The following is a 19,632-nucleotide window of genomic DNA, read 5'->3' as shown; positions in this document are numbered from 1 at the left end:
ACATGACGGGCTTTTGCATGCCAGTCCCTTAGAGAAAATGTAATGATTGATGTTCTTGTATTTCTGTCTTACGTCACTGAGAATGACAACTTGGGTGTGCATAAGATTATTACTAAAGAAATTTTCCAATTACTGTTAAATTTATTTAAGAAAATTTTATATTGTTTGGGCGATATGGTTATGATAGTGTTAAAGTTTATAATGTTGGTGTATGTTATTGTATATATTGTGTATAATATTGATGTACCAAGTTATTGTAAACACTGCAAGTAAAATAAAAATATTTGTAAATATGTAATAGATCTCATCTTATATAAAAATATGAATTTTAATTGTAAACAGTTACTCAGTATGCTCTGAATTAAGTAAGATGTCCCACTCATTCACAGACCTAATGACTGATGTTTTCTTTAGGATGAAGGCCTGGCCCGCCAGCTGGTGGAGCTAGGCTACCGAGGGATTGGAGAGGTGATCAAAAGGGAAGATTTTGAAGCAAGAAAGGCAGCAATAGAGGTGACAAGATTGGCCGAAAGAAGTCAGAAAAAGTGAGTGTCTCATTCCAAATCTAGATTTTATATTATATTGTGAAGATTCTGGAAAAAGTTCAGGTTTCTTGTTTGCATTGTTGTAACTGAGAAACTGGAGCAGGTGGAATCAGAATCTCCCAAGCATGAACTCTCCGATTCAGAGGGACGTGTAAGAAAGCCTCTATGGGTAGGGGGCCTACCTTGCGTGTGCCTGACCTGGGTGTGGTTCCGTCCCTGGCACCACATATGGTCCTCTGAACCCGTCAGTAGAGAACCTTGAGCACAGAACCTGGAGTAAGTCCTGAGCAATGCTGGGTGTGGCCCTCAAACAAACAGACAAAACCCAAACTAACACCCCCACCCCAAAAAAAAAAACCCTCATGTAATTTCTGTGATTATTTGAGAAGTAGGAATATAAAAATACAGTTTCAAACCCCCAAAGTCCTGATAAAATCCACTATTATTACTTTTATATACTTACTAAAAATCTGAGTGACTTTTGCTCTAGAAGTCTTTGTGATTTTAAGGTCTGTAAATTTCTGGTCTTATTTCTTTTTTCTGGCAGTTCTGAAAGCTTTGACTCATTTGACCATAATGGTCACTGACTCTTGTTAATGTGACTAGTTATGGTTTTATAAAATATAATTGTAACAAAATATGTTAGATAGTATGAAAGAGATGCACACCGAAAGTAAGTAGCATTAAAACTGATAAGTCATTTTGAAAAAAGACTTGACAAGTAGCCATTTACTCTCTAAATTGAGTGCTAAAGTTTAAGTTATGATGTAGATACATAATAGAAAATTTGTTATTGTTATTATTTTGTTTTACGCGGGCCCTACTCAGTGGTGCTTAGGCTAGTCCTGGCTCTGTTCTCAGGGATCACTCCTGATGGGGCTTGAGGGATGGTGTTGTGAACCTGGGATTAAACCCAGGTCGACCATCTGCAAGGCAAGTGCCCTATCCACTGTACTTTTTCTCCAGCTCTGTTTGTTATTTGTAATAAAACCCAATAACTATTAATATTTTGTAGCAGGATGTGAGCTGGTTCTGGGAATGTGAAAATTTGAATAGATCTCTCTAGTGCTTATGTTTCTGAACGATGAAATAGTGGAATTTAATATATATATCTTGTTATACATTAGTTTCTGTTGCTGCTGTAACTCATTACAAAGTTATCGGCTTTGAAAAACAAGTTTATTCACAGTTGTATAGCTCACAAGTCTGAAGAAAGTGATTCACTCGAGTTCTTGGCATGTTACAGAATGGAAACCTTGGTACTGGCTGGACTGAGTGTTTAACTGGAGGCTCTGAGGATAAACCCACCTTCCACACATATTGCAGCAGGAGTGTGGTGCTGGGCAAAATGAGCTTCTGGGTTTCCCTTTTCTTGTCAACTGTCATTTGGGGACGTGTCTGCTCTTATACTGCCCACATTCCTTTTGTTCCTTTCTGCCTGGTCCGTTTCTAGCAGAAATGGGCCAAGATATTCTCACCCTTCATAGTTTTCTGACTTCCTGTTCTGTAACATCTTTCCTGCCTCCAGCCGGAGAAGGATCTCTTTAGGTTGATAATCACTCTGGACCTGTCAAGATAATCTAAGTTTTAAAAATCATCTAGCATAATGTTTTTGTTTTAAATTCTATTTGCAAAACCCTTTTGCTACTTCATGAAACATATTTATCAGTTATCGGGATTAGGGCATAGGTGTAACTGGGAGGGGGCAGTCTGCTTCTCTGGTGTAATATACGTCTTCAATGACATCACACAGTTACACTTACACTTCTTAGAAAATGGATGTGATGCAGTACACATGCAGTATATTGTATCAGGCTCTTCTTTCTATGGTTATCACTAATTGTCCAGCAGCCAGGATACTGGAGCGTTCCTGGGTGAAACCTTGTAAGGAATTAATGTGTGCTAAAATTTTATTGGAGATGTAATCTGTTTCCTATCCAGAGAGGAGTTGGTCATGTTTAAAGTGTCAGTCCCATCCATGTCCATGTCCATTTTGTGTTTGGGGATCAAAGTGGGTATTTGTTCTACGCAGTAGTGTCTTTAACCGGTCAGAGCTGGAAATCATCAGGCTAATTAAGTGCCATTCATGGGAGGCTAATCCCTTTCCAGAGCTGCTAAAATTTGAAGGTCCTTTCATCTGCAGATCTTCTCCGGCTCTCTTTGTAACGGGATGGGTCCCATATGTTGTCTATTGTCCCACGTGGGAATCACTACGCTGGCTTCACTGTTGTGGTGTTATTGGCAGTAGGGCCAGCAGAGGGCGACCAAGAGCCAAATACGGCCCACGTGTGTGTTTTGCAAGCGCATCACTGAAAATATATCGGAACATCTGACTACTTGTCCAGCAGCACCAACTGGAAAACTTTTATTTCAATTATAAGTTTATCTTACTTTGAGTTTCCCTAATGTATAGCTGAGCAATCCTAAAGAGACCACAGTTCTCTGGGTATCCCTTCATGAAGTACTGACACCGAAGAGTGTGTTGTTTTCTTAAATAATTTTACGGAGGACAGAGTCTGGAGAGATGCAAGTTGAAAATATTGGGGGAAGGTATTTTGATGAAGGGAATTTATTGGTAAAATTTTTTTTATCAGAATGAGGCATAAGAAAAATTCCTTCAGACTTTTTATTCACCGATGCATTTCAAAAGTACTCATGAATATAATCTTATATATTAGGCACTATTGTAGGTTCTGGGATATAAAGAAGAGAGTATTTGGTCCCCACCCTCAAGAAATTTGAAGCCTACGTAAATGAAAACACATAATGACATTACTGGTGGGATTATAAAATACAAAATAATTTTATAATTCTTCTAAAAGATAAACATAGAAATATACTCCAGAAATTCTATTGCTAAATATAGACTCAAGAGAATTGAAAAAGATAATACCACTTAAAAACTCATGCATCAATGGTCATAGCAATATTATTCACTGAATAGAATCCATAATACAGCTCTTAGAGGATCCTGAGTTTGAACACCCTGTTTGACTAGGGCTTCGATGATCACTTCCATCTCAACAGAATCAAAGGCCTTCTTTAAATCAATGAACGTTAGAGAGGCATCTTAAACTCTTGAGAAACCTCAATGAGCTTGGTCACCATGTGGATATGGTCGATCATGCTGGATACTTTTCAGAGCCTGGCTAGCTCGCATGGTTGTCCTTCGTCTAGAGTTCTGCCAACCCTATTCAGGATGACTTGAGTGAACAACTTGTAGATGGTGGACAACAGGCAGATCGGGCGATAATTGCCAATGTCGTGGATGTCTCCCTTCTGGACAACAGAATGGTCCTGCTGGTTTTCCATTGGGATGGAAACTTGCATTCAGACAGGTAGTGTGTGACGAGCCGAGCTAGTGTATTGACGAGTACTGGTGGCAGATTCTTCAGGTGTTCTGGTCTGACCTTGACTGGACTGGGTGCTATATGCTTCTTTACTGATGAAATGGCATGTTGGATTTTGGAAGGGAGAACACTTGGAACTCATATTCATCCTGCAGAATTTGGTATGTGGGCAGGTTGACGTAGCTATTGAAGAGATCTGAGTAGAAGAAGTCGTGGATAACCTTTTCCATTGCACTTCTGGAAGATGTGATAGATATATAATGAAAAGGGTATCTGTGAGAATTTAGATTACTGGTCTTTAACCATCACTCCACAGACCAGTAGGGTCTGCGGGTGTTGAAACCTTCAAAGTACTCATCTACTGCCTTGGTTTTTACTGCTAGCTCATGAACGATGAGTATGCAGAATAGGTGCTGGTGTGCAGGCAAAAGAGGGGGAGAAGGAAATGAAAAGTCAAGAAATGGGACTAAGCACAGACAGAACCTTGTCAAAGTTTCAGAGACTTTCTTGGCACAAGGAGAGCTTCAGGGTAAAGGTTGCTCATTCAGAGAACCCCACATTTGGTGAAATGGCTCATGCTAGTATTGCAACTGTGTCTAGGCACTGGTGGAGGCTGCTTTACTCAACTGTGTCTAGTCACTGATGTGTGCTCACCTTGAAAGATGAGAATGGACTCTGAAGGGGAAATCAATCATGGTGGTCCATCAGTCCACCATGCTTACCAGCCAAGTGGGAGCCCTGTCTCCCAAGGGTATCTGAGTGGTGCCTGTCCATGTGCCCACCCCTGCAACTGGCCCTCTCTGTACATCTACCAAGTAGCTTTTCCAGAGCGTTGTGGACCATTGTCTCCTGAGAGGAAACTTAGAAGAAGAGTCTATGGGCTGAGCTTCATTACTTATCACTGCAGTTGACTGAGGGGCAGAACTGGTTCTCATCTCCTTCTAGCCTCTCTATCACTTTAATACCTTCTTTACTCTCATCTGGAACTCTCATTTGCAAGACCTCTCATTTGCAAGTCCTAATATCCCTACTCTCTGTAGACTGGAGTCAATACATTTGTTATTGCTACTAAAAGTTTTCTTGGGGAGTATTCTTAGCGGTTCTCTGTTCCATTGCCTGCCTTTGTCATATGTTCATCCAGTCTCTAAGAGCAGCCCTGCTTTTCCTCATCAGCACTAATTGCTGATCAGAGATGGTATTCTCTCTTTTCTGGCACATGCATAGTAGAACAGTGTGCCCATGTAATAGCTGTAGTTGTGTTTCAGTTGAGCCAGAGCGATAGCATAGCGGGTAGGGCATTTGCCTTGCATGTGGCTGACCCAGATTCAGTTCCTCCGCCACTCTCAGAGAGCCCAGCAAGGTACTGAGAGTATTCCGACCGCATGGCAAAGTCTGGCAAGCTACCTGTGATGTTATGCCCAAAACAGTAACAACAAGTCTCACAATGGAGATGTTACTGGTGCCTGCTCAAGCAAATCCATGAACAATGGGAGGACAGTGCTGCAGTGCAGTGCTACAGTGTTTCAGTTAGGCATCTTCACTTTTCATCAGAAAGGGGGACTTAAGTGGTGACATCTCATCTTTGAGTCTGTTGCCTTTAAGCTGATGATTTAACTGATGCCTTTGTGGACCATTTCAGCACCCTGATGTTGACAGTCCCTGGTATGTATACTTTGTGATATGGCCAGAGGATGTCATTGTCATGAGCTCTTTCTGTTGTAAAGTGGGTTCTCTAGTTGGGATGTTGTGTATTATCACAGCCCATGCCTATGGAGTAGGTGTTCCAGAAGCACCCAGATGTTTCTACCTAAAGCCCCAAAGCAGCAAAAGTACACTTCTATCTTCCCTCCAAGAATGAGTTTCTCTTCCTTCACTTTAGAGACTAGAATGGTCCAAGGTAGTCAAATGTCAAAAAAAGTCTTTTTAAAAAATTTTTTATTAGTGAAACATCATGAGGTACATACAGTTGTAGATTTACAAATTTTTGTGCTTGGGTTTCGATTATACAATGATCAAATACCCATCTCTCCACCAGTGCCCATTTTCCAACACCATGGATCCCAGTATCCCTCCCCCCCTATACCCCCCTATCCCACCCTGCCTCTATGGCAGGGCATTCCCTTTTGTTCTCTCTCTCATTTTGGATGTTGTGGTCTGCAAAAGAAGCATTGAGTGGCAATCATGTTCGGTCCATAGTCTACATTCAACATGCATCTCCAATCCTGGGAGGATCCTCCAAAGACCCTTTATTTGGTGCTCCTTTCTCTATCTAAGCTGCCCTTTCCCCTAGAATGCTCGGCTGGCCTCAAAGTCATGGAGTAAGCCTCCTGGTACTGATCTCGGCTATTCTTGGGTATTAATCTCCTATTTTGTTACTTTATGTCCCCCAGATGAATGTAATCTCTTTATGTCTATCCCTCTCTTTCTGATTCATTTCGCTTAGCATGATACTTTCCATGTAGTACCACTTGTATGTAAATTTCATGACTTCATCTTTTCTAACAGCTACATAGTACTCCATTGTGTAGATCTACCAAAGTTTCTTTAACCAGTCATCTGTTCTTGGGCACTCAGGTTTTTTCCAGATTCTGGCTATTGTAAAGAGTGCTTCAGTGAACAAACAAGTGCAGATATCACTTTGACTATACATTTTTGCCTCTCTGGGATATATTCCCGGGAGTGGTATTGCTGGGTCAAATGGGAGCTCAAATTCTGATTTTTTGAGAATTGTCCATACTGTTTTCAAAAAGGGCTGAACCAGTTGGCATTCCCACCAACAGTGAAGGATTGTCCCTTTCTTGCCACATCTTCACCAGCACTGATTGCTTTTGTTCTTTTGGATGTGGGCCAGTCTCTGAGGTGTGAGATGGTATCTCATTGTGGTTTTGATCTGCATCTCCCTGATGATTAATGATGTAGAGAATTTTCTCATGTGCTTTTTTGCCATTCGGATTTCTTCTTTGAAAAAGTTTCTGTTCATTTCATTGCCCCATTTTTTGATGGGGTTGGATTTTTTTTTGTGGAGTTTAATCAGTACTTTATATATCCTTGATATCAACCCCTTGTTAGATGTGTATTCGGCGAATATTGTTTCCCATTCTGTAGACTGTCTTTGTATTTTGGTCACTGTTTCTTTTGAGGTGCAGAAGCTTCTTAGTTTAAGATAGTTCCATTTATCTATCTCTGTTCTCACTTGCTCGGCCAGTGGTGTGACATCTTTGAAGATACCATTAGCTTCAATGTCATGGAGGGTTTTGCCAACTTTGTCTTCAATGTACCTTATGGTTTCTGGTCTGATGTTGAGGTCTTTAATCCATTTTTTTATGTAGGAGTACTGCTATTTATTCAGCCAGTGATTAGCTGATTGAATTGTGCATGAATTCCACCTTACTTTTTTTTCATTTTTTAAAATAATTTTATTTATTGAATCACCATGAGAATAGTTACAGAGCTTTCGGGTTTAAGTCTCAGTCATACAATGAAACACCCGTACCTTCACCAGTGCCCATTCTCCACCACCAAAAACCTCAGTATACCCCCATCCCACACCCTCCCCCTACCTGTGGGGCAGATGATTTTCCCATTATTCTACTTTGATCACATTCAATATTTTGACAACAGACCCACCATTATTATTTGAGATTTTACCCCAACACTCAGATCTGCTGAAAAGGCATCAGTAGAGATTTTGTGTTCTAACGCTGGTTATGAATAACATATGATGTCGTGTGACTGCAGTAAGGCCATGTGATTTTGAAATTCCGAAATTTTAACACTTAAATCTGGAGAGATTTCTGTCAAAAGCCACTGGGTTTCGAGATTTGCTCCTGAGTCTCTGGGATCATGGCCATTTAGCAGCTTGATCAGGAGCCAGAAAGGTCATTTGTGGGAGATGACTTTGGGTCTTGTTGGGGTGGGGAGGACAAGCCTGGCTTCACCACCATCCCGTGAGCCCCAAAATGTCTCATCACTGCAGGCCCAGACCTGACTGTCCAATGGCCTCTGGAGGATGACGGCCGCTGAGCTGCCAGGGGGGTGCAGGCGGAGGGACAACACCCTTTCCCTCTGGGGTGGCCCGGCAACAGTAACCTACTGCGGGGTCTGGATGCATTTCTGCCGAAAGCCACTGAGTTTAGAAATTTGTTTCTGAGTCTCTGGGATCATGGCCATTAAGCAGCTTGATCAGGAGCCAGAGAGCCCATTCGTGGGTGATGACTTGGGGTCTCGTTGGGGTGGAGAGGACAGGCCCGGCTCCCCCCATCCCATGAGGCCCAACAAGTTTTGTCACTGCTGGCCCGAGCCTGACTGTCCAATGCCCTCTGGAGTATGACAGCCACCGAATCACCAGGGGGGAGCAGGCGGAGTGACAACACCCTTCCCTCCCTGGGGTGGCCCGGCAACAGTAACGTACTGTGGAGTCCTGACATATTTCTGCCAAAAGTCAGTGGATTTTGAGATTTGTTTCTGAGTCTCTGGGATCATGGCCATTAAGCATCTTGATCAGGAGCCAGAGAGGCCATTCATGGGCGATGATTTGGGGTCTCGTTGGCATGGGGAGGACAGGACTGGCTCTATTCCCATCCCATGAGGCCCTGCGAGTCTCGTCACTGGGGGCCCAAACCTGACTGTCCAATGGCCTCTGAAGGATGGCGGCCACTGGGCCACCAGGGGGAACAGGCCAAGGCATGAAACCTATTCCCACCTGGGTTGGCCCAGCACGGGTAACCTACTGCAGGGACCGGACACATTTCTTCCAGAAGCCACTGGGTTTTGTTTCTGAGTCTCTGAAATCATGACCATTAAGCAGTTCAATCAGAAACCATAGAGGCCATGCCTCCAATTCTATCGCTGAGCCGGAGGTGGTTTGTGGGTGTGTTTCCCACATATCTAACTTTTGACCATTTACTTTCTTGGTTAAACTTTGCCCCAAATTTTTGGGGTCTGGCCAAAGGCACAGCAGCAATTTTGGGGTATCTGAACGTCTGAAGGCACCATCAGGCTGCTGATGCACGCACCTCACAGGTACAGATTGACCTGCTGGTGGCACCATACCCCCTTAAATCCATTTTGATCTTACTTTTGTACATGGTGTTAGGCAGAGTTCTGAGCCCATTTTCTCTGCATGTAGCCATCCAGTTTTGCCAGCACCATTTGTTAAAGAGACTTTCCTTGCTCCACTTTACATTTCTTGCACCTTATCAAAGATTAGATGATCATATGATTGAGGGGAGATGTCAGTGTATTCAACTCTGTTCCATTGGTCTGCAGTTCTGCCTTTGTTCCAGTACCATGCTGTTTAATTATTACTGCTTTGTAGTAGAGTTTATAGTTAGGGAGGTTGATTCCTCCCATTTTCTTTTTCCCAAGAATTGCTTTAGCTATTCGTGGGGGCTTATTGTTCCATATAAATTTCAGGAGTGTTTGCTCCATTTCTTTGAAGAATGTCATGGGTATCCTTATAGGGATTGCATTGAATTTGTACAGTGCTTTTGGAAGTATTGCCATTTTGACAATGTTAAGTCTCCCGACCCATGAGCAGGGGATATCTTTCCATTTTCTCATGTCCTCTTTTATTTCCTGAAGTAGCGTTTTGTAGTTTTCTTTGTACAGGTCCTTTACTTCCTTAGTTAAGCTGATTCCTACGTACTTGATTTTCTGGGGCACAATTGTGAATGGGATTGTTTTTTTATGTCACTTTATTCTCTCTCACTGTTTGCATATAGGAAAGCCATGGACTTTTGGGTATTGATTTTATAGCCTGCAACTTTACTATACAAGTCTATTGTTTCTAGGAGTTTCTTGGTGGAGGTTATAGGGTTCTCTAAATATAGTATCATATCATCTGCAAATAGTGAGAGCTTGATTTCTTCCTTTCCTACCTGAATGCCCTTAATATTTTTTTCGTGCCTAATCGCTATTGCAAGTACTTCCAGTACTATATTGAACAGCAGTGGAGAGAGTGGGCATCCTTGTCTCGTCCCTGATCTTAGAGGGAAGGCTCTCAGTTTTTCCCCATTGAGGATGATGCTTGCTGTAGGCTTGTGGTAGATGGCTTTAACTATGTTGAGGAAAGTCCCCTCTATACCCATTTTGGCTAGGGTTTTCATGAAAGGGGTGCTGGATCTTGTTAAATGCTTTCTCTGCATCTATTGATATGATCATGTGGTTTTTATCTTTTCTTTTGTTGATATGATGTATTATGTTGATTGATTTCCGAACGTTAAACCATCCTTGCATCCCTGGCATGAATCCTACTTGGTCATAGTGTATGATCTTTTTGATGAGTAGTTGGATTCTATTTGCTAGTAGTTTGTTGAGGATCTTTGCATCTGTGTTCATCAGGGATATCGGCCTGTAATTCTCTTTCTTTGTGGTATCTCTGTCTGCTTTTGGTATCAGGGAAATATTTGCTTCGTAGAAACTGTTCGGAAGTGTTTTTGATATTTCAATTTCGTGGAAAAGCTTCAAGAGGATTGGGAATAAGTCCTCTTTAAAGATTTGGAAGAATTCACTAGTGAATCCATCCGGGCCAAAAAGTTCTTTTTTTTTACTCCTTAATTTCCTGCTCTTCTATTCAGCACTGGCATTCATTATGGTCAAACTGAACATTTGCCAATCGAAGTAACTGGGTTGACCCTTGGTAGGTGGTAGACTTTACTGCTGAGTTTTTATAGGACATTCATCTTTTTAGCCTTCTTTATTGATTTGAATCATGAGGGATTGAAATGACCACCTGCAAAAGCATGCAAATGCCGACCCACTGAGTCCTGTGCCTACTTGGGGGTGTTATACAAACCTTTGCCCTTGCTACCTATTCCAATTTATTCCTTTTCATTCCTACACTTCAGACATTCTTAATCTCCAATTTTCCTAGGTTTTTTTCTTTTGGGACTATATCCTAGCCAGTCAGTTCATTAACCATTGCATCTTCTAATCTTAAGGCCTCATATTTTTCCTAATCCTTCAATACAAAACAAATAACATGAGTAACTAAGTTCTGTCCACCAGTAACATTTTCCTGTGACCAGAGAGATAGTACAGCAGGTAAGGAGCTTGTCTTCATGCAACTAACCTGGGTTCAATCCCTCGAAACCCCTAAAGTCCCAGAGTCTGCCAGAAGTGATTCCTAAGTGCAGATCTATGAGTAAGCTCTGATCATAACACACACACACACATTTACACACACACATACATACACACAGGTTTTTCATCTCAGGATGTGTTAACTATCTCTCCCTTAGATGGTGTGGAAACCAAACCCCAATAACCCCATCACCTCAGAGAGTGATGCTGTTTGAGCATACAATCACTGATGACATAATGAGTTAATTTTAGATCAGTTCTTATTAAAATAAGATGGGCCATTCATGTAATAGACTGGTGTCCTTATGGAGAAAATGATTATGTGAAGAGAGTCAGACTGAGAAAGTGCCACATGATGATGGATTTGTATCACGTATCTGTTGGTCAAGGAATACCAAAGGTTCCCAGAAAATAAAAGTCAGTCTTCAAGTGTGGCCTTTAATTGGTACATTTGAACCACTCATGTTTTCATGGTTGTATATGTAGATCTATTATTTTGCTGTTTTATAGTTACTCAGTTTGATCTTTTCTTGTCTTCCTTTAAATATAGTTTATTTTTCTTTCTTTTTCATGCAAGAGATTGAACTCAGATTCACACACACATAAGACTGTTCTAACCTTAAAATTTTTATTTTATTTTTATTGAGCTAATCTTGGCTTACAAGAATGTAATATAATGTTTATATGTTTTCAGGCTTCAGTGTTACCTCATCACACCAGCCACCGAAGGCCAATATCTCTCAATTGCACACAGTACCTTGCATCCTTTAAGCACCTGCCATGCTATCCTTGGAAGCCCCAACTCTTTGGTCAAAGTCCAAGGTTTTTAGTAATACATAAATATTTTAATTTTTAAATTTTAATTGTTTTAATTGGACATTGTTCATTGATTTGTTTCTTTAAATTCTAGATAATAGTGAAATCATCTGGTATTTGTCTTTTGTCTTACTTCATTTAACATGATGTCCTCTCTTCTGTCCTTGTTGCAAGAGACAATATTTTACTTGTTCTTATACTAAAATTTCATACTGCATGTTCTTTGTCTGCGCATCTGTCTCTGGGTATTGGAGGGGGGCATTTGTTATTCAGCATTTTTTCTTTATATCCTGTGTATGAGAGAGGTCATTCTGTGTCAGTCTTTCTTCCTCTGAGTAAATTCATTTAGCACAATACTCTAGGTCATTCCATGTAACAGCAAATTACATACTTTTTTATCTTTTATTATGGCCGAGTAATACATCACAGTATATATGTACCATAGTTTCTTTGTCCAGTCATCTATTTTTAGACATTTGGGTTGTTTCCAGATTTTGGTATTGTGGAGAATGTTGCAAAAACATAGACATCGGCTATTATATACATATAATGGTCAGTATATATGATTATTATATATAATATATAATGGTTATTATATATATATAATGAACAGAGGTGTGCATATACCTTTTTGAAGTAGTGATTTTTTTTTGTATTTGGTAGATTCTTAGGTTAAAACATGTGGTAGATCAATTAAAATCTCCACACTGTTTTCCATAGAGGCCGAACCAATTTACATTCTAATTAACAGTTCATGAGGATTCCTTTTCTTCTACATTATTGTTTACATTTATTGTTTATGATCTTTGTACTTTTGTATTCACTGTTCACTGTTCACTGTTGTGATGGGATATCTCACAGATAGGGTCCCCCAAGACCCCCAAGAGCTTTTTCTTAAGCACTGATGGGTATGGCCAAAAATATAAATAAATAAGATTTATGGGAACTGAAAACATAAAATTTATTGAAATATGGAAGTAGTGAAATACAAAATGATAAAAAAATCTCTGGGAGAGAACAGAAGTATGAATAAAGAACAAATGCATCAGATGATAGCAGACTTAAGAGAACTGGGAAATTATCATGTAATAAATGTAGTGCAGAAGGTAAGGTACTTGCCTTGCACACAGCCAACTTGGGGTTGTTCCCTGGCACAACATATTATACCCACTCTCAATTCCCCCATCCTGGACCTCACTGACTGTAGTAAACCCTGAGTATAGCCACGTGTGGCCCACAAACCAAATACATACACACACAGAGTAAATAAGCCAAAATGATTATGAGTTACTATGAATACATTAGACCAAGTACTAAATGAAGTAATAACAAAATAGAGATATTGGTAAGCATTTTTTGAAAACAGTGTTATAATATTTTTAAATGTGAAGTTTTCATTGTTTTTAGTTAATCATTACCGGAACACTAGCTTTTGCATGTTTACATTTATGGAAGCTTAAGGTTTATTTTAAACTGAATAAGGCTGAGATTTATAATGGCATGTGACAATGGTGACAATAAGTTAATTACAAAAATGATTCATTTAAAAATTTGTCCATTTACATTTGTGACTGGGCTGGAGCAATAGCTCAGAGGTAGGGTGTTTGCCTTGCACACGGCCGGCCTGGCCGAGCTGGGTTCGATTCCTCCACCCCACTTGGAGAGCCTGGCAAGCTACCTAGAGTATCTCGCCCACGCAGCAAAGCCTGGCAAGCTACCCTTGATGTAGTTCGATATGCCAAACACAGTAACAACAAGTGTCACAATTTGTGGTGAGACGTTACTGGGCCCGCTTGAGCAAATCGACAAACAATGGGAGGACAGTGCGACAGTGCTACATTTGTGACTTAGAATTAATTGTACTTATGAACATGTTTCATAGTATTCAACAAAGAAATAAGAATTTAGACACACCTATTGCTAGATAGATGATGGATGTATAGTACACGATGATATCCAAATCTAGCACTCTCTGTAATTGTTGAAGAGAGAGAAGTGTGAGGGTAGAAAGGGGGAGGAGAAATGAAAAGGAAAAACTCAATGTGTAGTTTTTGTTATTCTACAACAATCAACTCAGTAATAGTGTTTATCAATATCATAAAATTTGCATATTTAATTAATTTATTTGAAGTACTTTTAAGTTCCATGAGAGAATAATCCCATGTAAGGTAAAAAAAAATTTTGTTTTGGGGCTGAAGCAATAGTACAACGGGTAGGGCGTTTACCTTGTACGTGGCCAACCTGGGTTCAATTCCCAGCATCCTATATGGTGCCCCAAGCACCTCTAGGAGTAATTCCTGAGTTCAGAGCCAGGAGTAACCCCTGTGCATTGCTGGGTGTGACCCAAAAAGAAAAAAAACATTTGTTTTGAAGTTATCATTCTAATAATCATAAAACAAAACCAGTGATCTCGTTGGTAAGACACAAAATAGAAGAGAACTTAAAATTTCAGCTGACAGATTAGTTCATTGGATATGAGGCTATAATAAGAGATTGGGAGTTATTGCTGTCATACATAACCAGCTAATCTAACTCTACTTTGGATGTACAAAGTATCAGAGTATCATTGCAGTATTTACTTCCTACAACTCTCAGAGATCTAAATGGTGCTCCTTTTTAGACAAAAGCATAGCACTGTTGCGCTGTCCTCCTGTTCATCGATTTGCTCGAGCAGGCCCAGTAACGTCTCCATTGTGAGACTATTGAATACGTCACGAGTAGCTTGCCAGGCTTTGCTGTGCGGGTGAGATACTCTCGGTAGCTTGCTGGGCTCTCTAAGAGGGGCAGAGGGATTGAACCGGGGTCAGCTGGGTCAGACTAATGCAAGGCAAACGCCCTACCTGCTGTGATATCGCTCCAGCCCTAGACAAAAGCATAGAAGGTGATCAGATTGCTCAAGTTCATGAAGGTGATCAAATTACTCAAGCTCATGAAGCTTAAATGGAGCTTCCAGGACAAAAAACCAAGTCAGCAGACTTGTCAATATTAAATTCGAGTCATCTGTGTATAAAGAAGCGGGAAAGAGCAAGGACATGGACAGAAGGGAAGCCCACACTCATTACAAGTCACCACCACTTAGGAATTGCACCCATTGGTCCTGCCTTGATTGTGTGTGTGTGTGTACATGTGTGTGTGTGTGTGTCTGTGTGTGTGTGTCTGTGTGTGTGTGTGTCTGTGTGTGTTGAGGAGAGAGATGATAGATTTCTCCCTGATTTGAGTGGTTAGTTGTTGTTGAATTGGGCTGTAGTCAGGGATTACTCCTTGAAGTGCTTGGGGGACCATATACACTGCAGGGGATCAAACCAATGGTGCCTGCAACACAAGAGCCTCAGCATCTGTCCTGTATCTCTTGCTCCTTTGCCCCTCTGTCAAAGTGGTAAAATATATTTAAGGAATTTCTAAGTCTATGCTATTAATTGTTGTTGTTCTCTGCGTTGTTAAACTGCCCCTGCGCCTGGCTGGCCTCACCAGAGCCCCTTAGAGGGGGGCGGGTTGAATTTCCCTCCCCGCCCTGAGCAGAGCCCCAGCAGCTGAAGACTTCCAGAACCAGCGACAGCCATGCTTAAGACCACTCTCCATATGCGCAGATGAGCCTCATGCATGAAGGAACCAGCAGAGGAACCCAGTTGTGTGGGACCCGAGGCTGAGATCTCCAAGCCTGCTCGGATTGAGACTGGGCCTCCTCCACCCAGATTCCCCATCTTACAGTAGCTAGACAGTTACACCCACCAACTGGCCCCTGTTCCATGTAATCCCATCAAAGGCCAAGATCCAGAGACTATAAAACCAAGATCCTGGAAGCATGCCCCTGAGAATGGGGCCGCATGACCTCTTATTGTCTAGTTCTCGCCCTCGGAGAACCTGGCAGGCTACCAAGAGTATTCTGTCTGCATGGCAGAGTCTGACAAGCTCCCCATTGTTGTATTCGATATGCCAAAACCCAGTAGCAATGATGGGTTTCATTCCCCTGACCCTGAAAGAGTCTCCAATGTGGCACTTGCTAAAATCTCAGGGCTAGGACGAATGGAGACGTTACTGGTGCCTGCTCGAGGAAATTGATGAACAACGGGATGACAGTGATACAGTGATGCTATTAATGTATCAGCTCAACTTAATTGTATATCAAAACATTAAAAAATAGATATGCAATATTATTCAGAAATTCTGCTCTTTAGAGTATATACAAAGAATTAAAACACAAATCAAAAGCTTTTGCAATCCCATGTTCATTGTAGCTCTGTTTATAGTAGTTAAGAAATGAAAAAAAGCCAAGTGCCCAACAACGTGAGTGGAGAAAAACATAGAGCATGGATACACAAAAGCAGTGCTATTCAATTATCAGAAGAGATGAATGAAGTCTCACTACTGGCAGCAATATTGGTGAACCAAGGTGGGGCGGGGTCAAAGAGCAAAATAAGTCAGAAAGAGGGAACTAGAGAGAGAGTACAGCAGTAGGGTGCGTGCCTTGCATGGTTTCCATCCCTGGCACCACGTAGAGTCCTCCAAGCCCTGGCAGGAGTGATCCCTGAGTACAGAGCCAGGAGTAAGCGCTGAACACTGCTGGTGTGTTCCAAAGAAGCAAGAAACATTTGAAAGAAAGATAATAGCCAGATAATTTCAGTTATATGTGGAATACAGAGAAAGAGAGGGAGGAAGTGGACTAAGCCAAAATAAAACAGACCTTGTATTCTGACCCTGAAGTGAAATTTCGAGAGACAGAGACTGAAATGATATGTGTGTGTGTGTGTGTGTGCGTGTGTGTGTGTGTGCGTGTGTGTGTGTGTGTGTGTGTGTGTGTATGGGGGGGGGCGCTGCATTGAAATCTGGAGGACCTGGTATATATTTGAAGAAGCATAAAACTCTACTTTGCAGCATTTACACTACTATTAACCAATGTTAACTCAATCAAAAAATACACCCACAAAACCAAACTATATATTCTAAGAGAAGAATGGTAAAACTCCATCATAATGCTCCTTTGCTCATTGAGAGTTGGCGATAGTCATTACCTCTATACTTTATAGTGATTGATATGAAGAGGTGTCAGAAAATGGGTAAATAGGATTTCTTCTGGTTTCTCATGAGTGGATCCAAGTTCAGTATATCATAGGATCAAACACCTCTGTTTGCTATAAATGTATTTCAATGGTTATTGTAAAAATCCTTTGGGACTATTTAAGGACAGTCTTTCATATAAATATTAAGACATTGAATTCTAAAATTTGTACTATGATTTTAGCATTGAAATTAATTTCACAGATGGGGAATATGAATTTTTTGGGATCTGTGTAAACATTCCAGTAGAGAAATTAAATCAAAGTGATTAAAAATGATCTGTTTAGTACTACTCTCTTCTGTAGTTTCAATGTTCAAACAGTTCCCAGATGTGTACTAATTTTTTGACTGGACATATTATGCATTGGAAGCAGCATATTTTTTATTTTAAAGCACAGATTCCTTTTGTTTACATTTGCCTTAAGGTTAAAAGGTTATGTGGTACAGCTTAGAAATGAATCATGATAATAGAATTACTATATATTAAAACATTTAATTCATATATTTGCTGCACTAAAGTCATATACCACCTTTATTTTGTACTTTCTATATTCTCTTTTTGTCAAGATGTACATAATAACATCTTTTATGGGAATGTAACTAGACAGAAATGTGCTTGGTTACATAATGTAAATTAAATGTTTATGTACAAGTATAGTAATAATTAGCAGCACTATACTATCTCGCCCACATGGCAAAGCCTGGCAAGCTACCCGTGACATATTCCATATGCCAAACACAGTAACAACAAATCTCACAATGGAGACGTTACTGGGCCCGCTCGAGCAAATTGATGAACAACGGGAGCACAGTACTACAGTGCTACTATACCTATAATTGCTGATATGCAACAGATTTTGTAGAATATTTTACGTTTCAACTTGTTTAATGTCCATAGACACCTCAGTGAATGTAATTGGTATTATTGCATTTTGTAGATTCAAAGACCGAGTATGCACAGATTGCATACAAGTTTAAGCTAGCAGTATGAGGCAGAATTAGTGTGAAACTCCAAGCCAACTAATGGCCGAAATCTGGATTCTTTGCTACATTTTCTTGCCTTACACAGAGGCATGTGTTGCTGGACATGGCTCACGATGGACCTTGTAATGAATGGTCATGTCAGTAGCTTGTACTGTGTAGCTGAGCTCTATGCTAGGCTAAACTGTCTAGGTTTTTGTGGTTTCTCTATGATATTTGCACAACAATGAAATTTCCTGACACATTTCTCAGATCTTATTTGAGTCCTTGGTCAACCACCACTTTATTGAAATATGACATTAAATGTCATTTTCTTAATAATATATTCTGTCCATTATAGACTGATCTATATATTCTGAGTCAGATAGCTCATGAACCAGGCTTATATTAATGTGAAATCATAAACACCAAGTACTGCCTGATAATATTGGGTTTTAAAGGAACTTTGTGAAATGAAGGTATATCAGAAAATTGGTAGCTTGTTTTTGTCACTCTGAGTAGCAAATTGGGCAATTGAACGTTTTTGGTGACTAAACGTTCATGTCCTTAATATGTTTACTGTAACACAATATTAAATAAGCCCTGAAAAGGTACAGGTGTGTTTGTGTAGCTTTTTTCTCTTAAGTAGTGCATTTGAGCAAAAATGTTTTTGCACCTGGATTTGGACAGTGATAACAAACTTTCTCAACCAAAGAATAAATTGGGAGCCCTTTAAATTTTTTTCTGTGATTTTACAGTATTTAAATTCTAAATAATTATGGAAAAGCCCACATAAAATTAATAAAAGTTGTGTATGTAGGTATAACAAGACATCTCCCTTTAATAAGGATTATTACTCTTTGTAACAAGTAAATAATCCTCAAGCTTTGAGGGTTTGAATAGAGGCAGTAATTTGTGGATTCCAAGGCTGTTATAGATTTAAAATGATTCTGCTTCTTTGAATGAATCCTTTTCCTCTCTGCTGCTCTTCTACCCCTTACCCATACTAACTAATAGTTCAGATGTTTTTTTCCCTGTGAGCATAAAGCTTGTTCACTCATGGACTTCATGCTTTCCATTCTTTCTGTTTAGGAAATTCTTTTGCTTGGACAGTTGTGTTCTTGTGTCCTTCAAGCTTATCTCCTCTCAACAAAGGGTTTTCGTGACTATCGGTCTACACCAGCACCCAGCCACTTACACTGCACTTTTTCTCTAAAGTTAGTGACATTATTATTTTGCATTTGCTTCTGTTGATATATATGCAAGCTATCTCCTCAGCTACTTGTAAGCTCTACGAAAGCAAATATTCCCCCCGGACCCCCACCTTTTGCTCACCACTATCTAACAAATCAGAGTGATTGAGAATAGCAGGTTCTTGACGAAGTTTAAGAAATGACTTTGAGTCAGGACTTGAGGGAACTGGTGGCTGGGTAGATAGTGTGCAATGTAAGATGATTTGGCATTCAGTTTGTAAGACTAGTGTTTATGTAGCACTAACTGAGGAATGCTAGCTATAGCACTTTATGACCTCGTCTAAGAAGGAGAGCCCGGCAAGCTACCGAGAGTATTCGATATGCCACACACAGTAACAACAAAGTCTCCAATGGAGACGTTACTGGGCCCGCTCGAGCAAATCGACGATCAACGGGAGGGCCTTTACCTTTACCTTACCTACTAATAGTATGACTTCAACCCTACATAATTCTGAGTAGACTGTGGTTGTAATTGGCTGATGCCAGACAGTCTCAAGAAAAAGTGATTTAACCTAAGAATTCTTTTTTTTTTTTGTAGGAGTACTGCTATTTATTCAGCCACTGATTAGC

General features: G+C 40.4%; 1 protein-coding gene across 1 annotated transcript in view; it reads left to right on the top strand.

The window, feature by feature from the left end:
- The window catches only part of CFAP299 (cilia and flagella associated protein 299), a 542,370-nt gene that overhangs the window by 15,018 nt on the left and 507,720 nt on the right, over positions 1-19,632 (top strand). Inside the window, exon 2 of the mRNA XM_056111429.1 lies at positions 415-545. Coding sequence (XP_055967404.1) covers positions 415-545 — 131 coding nt within the window. The remainder of the gene's footprint in view (positions 1-414; positions 546-19,632) is intronic.

This window comes from Sorex fumeus, unplaced genomic scaffold (assembly GCF_029834395.1).
Source record: "Sorex fumeus unplaced genomic scaffold, SorFum_2.1 ptg000013l, whole genome shotgun sequence".
Taxonomy (NCBI): domain Eukaryota; kingdom Metazoa; phylum Chordata; class Mammalia; order Eulipotyphla; family Soricidae; genus Sorex; species Sorex fumeus.
Note: the sequence above shows the minus strand (reverse complement) of the source record. Positions and strands in the feature narration are given on the sequence as shown.